This window comes from Pygoscelis adeliae, unplaced genomic scaffold, assembly GCF_000699105.1.
Source record: "Pygoscelis adeliae isolate BGI_AS28 unplaced genomic scaffold, ASM69910v1 Scaffold45, whole genome shotgun sequence".
Classification (NCBI taxonomy): domain Eukaryota; kingdom Metazoa; phylum Chordata; class Aves; order Sphenisciformes; family Spheniscidae; genus Pygoscelis; species Pygoscelis adeliae.
In genome coordinates, this window is record NW_008825114.1 from 4254802 (window position 1) to 4264528 (window position 9727).

The 9727-nt window shown below is 40.3% G+C and overlaps 1 protein-coding gene across 1 annotated transcript in view; it reads right to left on the minus strand.

Moving 5' to 3' along the window:
• The window catches only part of PSIP1 (PC4 and SFRS1 interacting protein 1), a 41123-nt gene extending 31401 nt beyond the window's left edge, over positions 1-9722 (minus strand). Inside the window, exons 1-3 of the mRNA XM_009328065.1 lie at positions 9607-9722; positions 8423-8499; positions 3776-3914 (exon numbers count right to left, since the gene is read on the minus strand). Of these exons, the coding sequence (XP_009326340.1) occupies positions 3776-3914; positions 8423-8499; positions 9607-9678 (288 nt within the window). The 5' untranslated portion in view covers positions 9679-9722. The remainder of the gene's footprint in view (positions 1-3775; positions 3915-8422; positions 8500-9606) is intronic.
• Between the last annotated feature and the right edge of the window lie 5 nt (positions 9723-9727).

Here is a 9727-nt window from a genome sequence, read left to right on the forward strand (position 1 = left end):
TCTGGGACTGCCCCAGCCAGTCACAACCGGTCCCAGCTGGCTCCGCAACAGGCAAACTGCGCCCACCAGAGAGCGCATGGCGCCTCCGCCAAAGCAACTACGGGAAGGAGTCTCTGAGAGAAGAGCAGCTGCCCGAGGAGGGCTGGAGAGATGCTGCAGAAGGGTGATGCCGATGCACGGACAAGACGCCTGCGCAGGGCACGAGGGACACTGAGGCAAGAGAGATGCCTGGGCAGGAGGGACGCTGGAAAGAGGAGGCACACGAGGAGTCGCCCAAGCCAGGCTCCAGCCCAGAGGAGTTGCCTGAGCAGGGGCTGAGAGAGGACAGAAGGAACAGCTCTGAGGGCACTGCAGCCAGTGGAGGAGCCCACGCCCAAACCCCTGAGTACGAAACAAGCAACAGCAAAAGCAAAGTAACCACTACACACCGGCCTCAGACTCCTGTGCCACCATCAACTCCCCCAAGGGACTGACTGTGATGTGCGGTGAGGAGACTGGAGACCAGTGAGGGGGAGCGGAGGTGGCCGGAGGGAAGCTGAGGCATGTTTCTCTAAGCGTGTGTTTGTCTTTACCAGAATCAGTAACAAAAAGCTTATATGAATTGGCTAAATCATGCCAAACCCCCTGACATGAGTGTTTTGTTGCCTGTGCCGTTACCCCTCTTTGGCAAAGATGGGAAAGAGGGGCCTCAGAAGCTGATTTCAACCACTCTGCTTCCCTTAAAACAGCTACAAGCTTCCCCATAAACTCCCAGTAAAACTGTCTAAATAGCTACATCAAGCATTCTTAAGCTTCCTTTCCTTCCCTGCCTACAACACCCAGAAGCCCTACCTTTCTAAAACCCCTTAGCTGTTAATTAAGACAGCCACAGAGACTGTTATCAAGCAGATAAGCATCCTTCCCTTATTACTCGGAGGGAGAAACTGCATGCATTCGTTTCTCCAGCTTTGAGAATAGGATGCTAAGGCAACATCCTCATGAACAGGAAAGCTGCAACATAGTCAAACACCAAGGGAACTAACAAGAACATGAATTAAGGTACCTCTGAATTCTCATCACTGTGAACTGTATGTTCAGTGCACTATCCTGCAAAGTACTGAAGAAGTAAAGCTCATTTCAGCACATAATCTGAAACAAGTAAAACCAAAACAAAAACCAAGTATCATATGACAATTTTCTTACTGTTGGAAAAGTGGGATGTTCCTCCATCTTATCTATCATCTTTGGCAGAACAATGACATAGTATTTCAATTCTAAGAATTGAACCCAAACGGTAGTGCTTTGTGAAAAAGCATGAAGATCCATGACTGATTGACTTGACATCAAAGATGCTCAAAGAAACTATCTCTGAATTAGACCCTTACTGGCCATTTTATTTCAGAACAAGTAACACTTACTCTGCCTATTTACATCCTGATGTATTTTACAGAATGTCAGATCTAGTCAGCCATTTGCAGATGTACTCCTTTAGCACCAACAAGAACTGCCCGCAAGTAAAAACAAGAGCTGGCTAATTCCTAAGGGCTTGACTTGCTCCAAATAAAACTTGTTTTTAACAATGCACAGCACAGGATAGAAACAGAAGGCTATCAAAATAAAGGCTTTCTAAAGTTAAAGTGAAAATTCAGAAGATTTGCACAAGTCTACTGCATTACTTCATTCATTCTGTAATTCAACCTGGTCCGATTGGACCTGCTCAAGCAGGGCCACCAAGAGCCAGCTGACCAGGACCATGTCCAGACAGCTTTTGAACATCTCCAAGGACAGAGACTCCACAACCTCCCTGGGCAACCTGTGCCAGTGCTCAGTCACCCTCACAGTGAAAAAGTGCATCCTGATGTTCAGAGGGAACCTCCTACATTTCACCTCCTACGTTGATGCCCACTGCCTTTGATCCTGTCACTGCCGCTGAAAAGAGCCTGACTCCGTCTCTTTGCACCCTCACTTCAGGTATTTGTAGACATTGGGCTGAACAGTCCCATCTCTCTCAGCCTTTCCTCATAACAGAGATGCTCCAGTCTGCCATCTTCATGGCCCTTCGTGGGACTCTCTCTCCAGTATGTCCATGTCTCTCTTGTACTGAGTAGCCCAGAACTGGACACAGTACTCCAATTAGAACATCCCTACTAAGAAAAGTTTCTTCTTCCAGTAATTTTAAGGCTCACTTATAGGAACAGATTTTAAATATGACTCGTGCAAAAAAAAACCCCTTTTTTAAAATAAAGAAATAGAAGGGGGAAAAATGGCAAAGAACAACCCAAGGGCTCTACACAAAACCTGGAGTTCACAGAAACAGCCTGTGAAAGAGCTATCATTGAAGCTGAAGTGAAGTACCTGAAGGGAACTCGAAAGGTGGAAAGGACTACCACGTAGAAAAGCTGCTAGACTAAAAAAAAAAGTCTGTATCCATCTCTTGGCAGCATGTTTTGTGTATTTCCAATTGGAAATGTATTTAGGAATATCTGAGATGCTATGAAAGCAACCCAGAGCACTGCTTAAAGTTACTGATTCCTGCTATGAAACAAAATATTAGACAAGCTTGTTACTGTTGATTGTTTATACCCAGATTTTCACCTTGTTAGAATGACTGGTAACATACAACTCAGTTATGGTTCACAACTGCCTCAGCCATCCACAGAGCATCTCTCCTAAGCTGTCACAAAGAAATCAACAAGAAGGTATACCGACTCATATTTTATGGGAGCAGAAAGAATCTGTCCTTTATTAATACAGTCCTTCCCACTGTGATGATGGGATTAGCATATTTCCATATCCCAGAGCAGAAAAGGTGTACATCTGAAGTACATTATCTTATCTCTTGCCTCTACTTCAGAAACTTCTTAACTCTTGATCCATGCCCTCCTTCAAACTAGAAACACAGTAACTTGGGAGATCTTACGAAGCAGGGATTAACTGGTGCTGAAATGGCAGTCTGGCACGTCATGTAAGAGCAGCAAGTGATACCAAATGATACCAATTCTGTTTATTATTACTGCAGCATTGCCTAGAGGCCCCAGTATGTGATGAGGGTCCAGTGTCTATAGCAAAACCAAGAGGCTACAGAATGTTCAGAGCAGGTAGGCAAAGACAAAACAAGCAAGACAATTTCTTTGTCTTCAGATTAAATTTAGGTCTTTTTATGGGTAGCACTGCATAGCTCCAGTTTAAGCTTGGAAGATTTACCAAGAGGGCAAGAAACGAGGAACTACTGATGGACAAAAATTGAATTAAGCTAGTCATGTGACAGTTTAGGGGCAAAAGGCAAGCATCACATTGCTTCCAACCACTAGAAGGAAAATACTATATGCTGAGAAAGCATGTGCTGAAATCTTACAAGGATGCTCATGGAGAAAAGCACTTGAGTTTAGAGGACAAAGAAGCATAGAGTGACTGAGGTTCAGAAAAAACTACCCCTTTTCAAGCATAGTCATACAGTTAGTTCCAAAAATAGGTATCTTCGGAATATATACAGTTATAAGTATAAATAAATGTGTGTATATATATAAAAGTAAAATTTGATGTGTACTGTAAAAAGTGTTAAACTTTTAGCCTTGTGCTCCAAAACTGTCAACATGATCCCTCATGAGCTTACTATAACAAACAGATCTCCCCAATTAGACAATACCCCCCATCTCTTTTATGCTATTAATACTTGAGATCAATTAAAAATAAAATAAAAAAAAATAAAAATCAGTCTAACCCGCAGTTGAACAACAGCGGTAATTGATTACCCAACACTATAGCAACAAAGATTTGCAGACTCTGCATAACCTACCTGCTGATGAGAGAACTTCACTTTGGGATTGTTGTCAATTTCCCACAACCCTTCATTAAAACCCTTTCTTTTATTTGGTTTGCCATATTTATCTTTATTTTCAGAGTAAGGGAATATGTCCTTTGGTCCCAAAAATGCCCTTAAAGAGAAAAAGAACAAAAAGCACAAAATTTCAGGTTTTAAATGGTTAGTCTTTTCAAAGGAGAAGTAAGCACCAAATATTATTAAGATATGAAATTGATTACTACTGGAACAACTAATTCTGCTACATAAGTGTCTTTAGTTTTCTCAACTTTTGCCTTCAACAGCCCAAGTTTTCCATTACTGCCCCCACACATACAGACCACCTCCTTCCCAGGGTGTTGAGTGTCTGGGCAAGAAACAGCCAGTGCTGCATCTTAAGATTGCAGCTGATAGGACAACCAGCTACTGTGAACCAGAGCAATTAAAAACTGAGTAGCTTGCAAACAAACAGAAAGAGCAATTGCTTCCTTAGAAAAAAAATCAGGCTTAAATGTTAAGAATAAAGAATCCTTGAATCTAGACAATGTAAGGCAAAAGAACAATTTAAAGGAGAAGAAGTGGCTCGAAGATAACAAAGAAAATCTTTTGAAGTTATTAAATTAAAAATAATCCAGTTAAAATAGAGAATTTAAGAATGATTTTTAGTGTATTGGACACCAAAAAGCAACACCTGAATACACTGACTGCCCACATCTTTGTAAGTACGCTATGTAATTCAGCATTAATTTAGGAATTTTTCAGTGTGTGACAATAGGACCTCATCACTTGCCTTACTGAACTTAACCAATAAAAACTTTAAACTGTTCCTTATTTTATGTTTCTCCCCCAATCCTTTTCTTGATGAAGTAAACACTAAAAAATATATGATTTTTATTTAAGCTACTCTTGTAGTAGAGGTCTTAACACTGCCTGCATATCTTTGTCAGACAAACAAACAACAATCCTGCATAGCACTACCCCTACTGTAAGCTGTGTAACTAAAGCTTTTAACCCAGTAGCTTTTCTCATATGTCAAAAGTCACAGTATCCACACTACTAGCTTCACTAAGATAGACTTGGGAAAACAAGGTAACATATTACTGAGAACCAATATTCTCGTTTATGCTGAAGAACAAAGACTGTTTAATTCCTGCTCTACTTTCATGATCTTTGAAGTTAGGATTTCACTGTGGCAATCCATATACTGCTAACAGAAAAAGACAACACTTTGGTGGTACATTCTTATTTTCACTCTGTGCCTAGTCACAGCTTTGTCTGTATATATGTTACATCCAACTATTGAAAAGTTGCAGATTCTTGCTTTCTAAAAATATTGGCTCATGGAAAAGTTAAATAGATACTTCTAAGCCCCACTCTCCTATTTTCTTCATCATCTTTAAAAAGAGCTACTTGAGACTTACACCCTACTCAACAAAAAAAAGAACATATGATCACCTAGAAAGCTTAAGCATTTCCTACTCCAGCAGTAAAACACTCACCTATGTGTACGAAGTATTAAGTAAGCCCGTGACAGATTAGACTGCAAATCACCCACCTCTTTGCAAGACATGGTTAGGGAGGATTCAGCTGGTGTGGGAAACATGCACCTGCAAAGCCTACTTAACCAGACCAAAAGGATGGGGAGGGAGACAAACAGCAATCGGGAGAGAAAAAATAGGAAGCATTGCCTCCTTTCTTCCCTATCCCCTGAAGGGAAGCATTTTTCCAAGGTCTGTAAGCCTCTACCCATATTGCTCAGGCTTTGAAAAACACCAGGAACCGGCTACTGTGAAAAGGTCATGTAGCTTACTGGGTTGCTGTAGTAAAATCCCCACGTACTAAGAAGAAAAAGGAACAAGAAAATTGAATGAAGAGAGATTACCCTAATATATAGGGTCCAGAAACTAGAGTTCAGTGTGACCTTCTGTTTGTCTGTGACTAACCAAAATTTGCACTGATGTGATTTACTGGCACAACAGAGCCAAATAAAACTCGTATTTTATTACTGTCGTTTAGAAAAGGGTACTGTTGCTGCATTAAGACAGTATGGAAATAAACAAAACAAACCTCAACCAAATTCCCAAAGCATATTTTAAGAAGCATATATCTGTTCACTGCATACAGGTAGCAACACATTTAGTTGTGTTTTGACAAAACTTAGAGAAAATCAACAATAGCAATCAAAGTACAATTTTACACTTGTTTATAATAATCTGCAAAACTGAATTAATATTATTCCTAAAAATCAAGTAAGAATTATTCCCAAGCCAGTCTTGTTTTTCTTTTTCCCCATAGCTCCTCCTTTCCTACTGTAACCCTCCACACAGCTTGAAAACAACATCCTTTATACAGAAGGACTTTTTAACTTGATTAAACTCATTATCTGGATTTTTAGAGTTGCCACTACTTACAGTAAGATAGGCTGTATATGTACAGACTACTAACATGCTGAAGGTACATAGTGTCTAACTTTGCACAGGTATGTAACCTGAACTATGAGAAGCATAGCAGAGATCAAGTTTACCAAATTTATTTTAATTCCCATGAAAAAGTACAGGAAATTGTTAGCTCTACCCAATTCCTGATGGATCACTAAGTCACTATTTACAGCTACAAACCTAAACAAAATTACATGCTATGGAACAGCATTCTCCTTTTTTACCTGATCTGCTCCCTCCTATTGTTACTTACAGGTATCTGCTGTACAGAAATGCATTTCAGCTGCTACCACTCTAAGGAGCACAATGTAAGTGACACGCTCAAAGAACAAATGCCACAAGACAGCTGGTTGATGGAACATCCTGTACTTTGCAATGTGTATGAAACAGTGACAAGAAGTTTCTCTTAAATTGTATGGATCTCTGAAATGTAGTAACCCTGAACCTACAGCCTAACAAAAACCAGACTGCAGTAAAACTCTATTTTGTAAGAATATCAGAGTGAGGAACGGACATTTCAAATTTACCCATGTAAACAAAACAAACAAACAAACAAAAAAACACAAAAACAAACCACCCCCAAAAAAACCGCCCCAAACAAACTTCCAAACCCAAGCATATCTCAGGAGCCTAAGCTAAATATAAAATTGGCCATGATGTTTCTCAAAATTTGCAAAGGTATCTTCACAGCTTTAGATAAGGAGTTATTTCTGTCTTCCTTATATTCAATCTACATCCCTGAACTTATTTACAACTGCACAAAACCCCAGTACAATCCAGAATGACACACGTTACCAAGGGCAGGATCACAGCGATACTGTGTTTTCAGCTGCCAAAAAAAAAATTCATCTGGGGAAAAAAAAGTAAGAAAAAAGGTAACCTGCTGTATTATTTAAAATTATCTTTACAAAAAAAGGGACAAGACTCAAACCTCGCAACCTTGAATCAAATTCCAGGAACCCCTCTTTACCCACAAAACTACACACACAATAAAAAAAAACAAACTACAAAAACTGAACCACAGAAAGACCTATTGAAAGATGAGAACAATTAAAGAAATGCATGGATGTATGAGCCAAGCATACAGAACCTTTTTCACAGGGCAATCACTTCTTAAAAAACAGCCAAGTAACAAGCAATGTCAGAGAGAATAGAAGATGCTTACTCCTTAATTCAACAGGGCAATATAACTTGTCTTAGCATGGCTTACCAAAAGATAGATGCAAAGCACCAGATTAAAGAGATTTCAATAGATATTTAGTAAGTTGAAGAAAAAAACCAAGGCCTTTCCACAAAATGCAAGAAAGAGAGTACTTGTATACAAAACTCCTCTCTCTGACCTGCTTACATACCATTTCCCATTTTATTAAGAAAAACAGACGAATTAAAAAAACACCATTATAGGTTTTGGGGTTGTGTTTGGGGTTTTTTTTTGGGGGTGGTGGTGTCTGTTTGTTTTTTGTTTTTAAAAAAATCAGACAACAAATGTAGCACTAAATTTGAAGTCTTAGAAATCTACACTAGGACAACCAGTCATGCTATAAAGTAACATGATCATTTTCAAGAAGATAGAACTGCATAAACCCCAGCATATTTACAATCAAATTTAGCAATGGAAGACATACAGTCCCTCAAAGCAAATATTGTATGATTGCAAAATGCTGAAAGTACCCAAAGATAAATATTTTGCAGGTTGACAGGTATAAAGCTAACTGCACTTCCTCATTTTTCTCTCCAGATCTTACAAAAACCCAACACCCACAACCCCAAACCTCTCCAGAAAAAAAAACAACAAACCCAATACATGACTATTTGTCTGTTTCTCAAATTTTGCCTGTTTCACTGTTCTCAGCCTTATTTCACTTTCTTTGAGAATATATTGTTGAGGATTTTGAGGACATACAGGACTATAACTAAAGTCCATTACTGAAGAAAGACAAACCTGTCAGTCATACCACTGTGGGTAGGATTTTCTTCTTCTTCTGACGAGGAAAGTATACGTGGTATGGTTATGGTCTACCATTCCCTTGAATAGCTTAAGCAAATGTTAGAGAAGCATGTCTTGTCAAAAGAGACTAATTTAGGAAGAGTTGGTCTGCTACTGAATGCTATGGTTTAAAATACAGTACATTCAGACAAGCCGTTAACTTCTTGTCATGGCATTCTACAATGAAAGAAATATGACCGTTAAATATAAAGGACTTACGTCTCATGGGTGCCAAAAAAGAAAATAGGCATTTTATTCGTAGGAGGCTTTACTGCTCCATCAGGAACTTCATCCACCTAAGGAAAAGACAGACTATAGTTAAAGTCAAGTAACAGCTAAGAAGAGTCTAGGGGGAAATAAGTAAAAGTGTTAAGCATTAAAAAAGCAAAAAAAAAAAAGCTACAGAGAAGTAAAGCAGGTCTCAAGATCTCTTTTTAACTGTATGTTAAAACATACAGCAGAATCAAAGACAGTATTAGCAACAATAGGAAGTGACAACACTTCTCATGTCACAGAAACTTTTCACATGACCACCTTCTTTAAAGGAGAGACGTGATGTGCTACAGGTAAAAGGCACAATTCAATTTCATCCAAATAGCACCCCTCCTTCAGCATAAGCAATAGCAAGACTTCCTACCCTTACCCTGAACTGGTAACTTGCCCAAGCCCAAATGTCAAGTGCTACAAAAAGGAAAGGTCAATAAACTTTTTAAAAAACAATTCTTAAGCCAGCATCTTAGCTAAATACCTCATAATTGGTCTTTTATCTATGTTCCCCACAACCATCAAATGACCTACAGTACTCACAGAACTTGCCATGCCTCTGCCAAGGGAGGAGGGAGAACGTGAAAAAGGACTGGACAACTTATCGCATACACTTAGCACTATAGGAATAGCTGACTTTAAAAGTAAAGAGTAACCCTGCCATAACTTCCGTGTTTTTCTTCTGTCAAAAAAGAGCAGTTATTTGGGAACAATAATTTTGTACAGTCAGGTGCCTGCACAGCTCCCACATCACGCTACCATACAGCAGTATTCATTCCTAAAAGCTGTTATGCAAATTAGGACCACTAACGACTACTAGAGAGGGCTATTTGTTACAGGAGAAGGGACCTGCAGACACGGGTAAGCTGACAGCGCACCAGAGCACGGGATCAGCAATGGGATTCAGAAGTCGCTTCCAACCACGGGCGCGCTACCGTGCCCTCCCTCACAGGAGGGGAGGCTGAAGGCGCAGCGCGGTTTAACCGTATTGCTCTCCACGCGTGTTTGAAAACACTTTTTGCGACACAAAGCCAGAACAGCAGGAGGGGAGGCCGGGAGAGGCGGGTGCGAGGGAGAGCGGAGGACAGGTACAGAGCAGGAGGGCGTCGCGGCCTGCAGGGGAGGAGGGGGTGCCTTACCCTGGCCGGCCAATGGGGATAACCTTTCATCTTGGCAAAGATCAAGTCTCCGGGTTTGAAATCTCGGCTCATGTTTTCTCACCGACGTGACGCCTGTTGCCGCCAGGCGAACTGGGCCGAG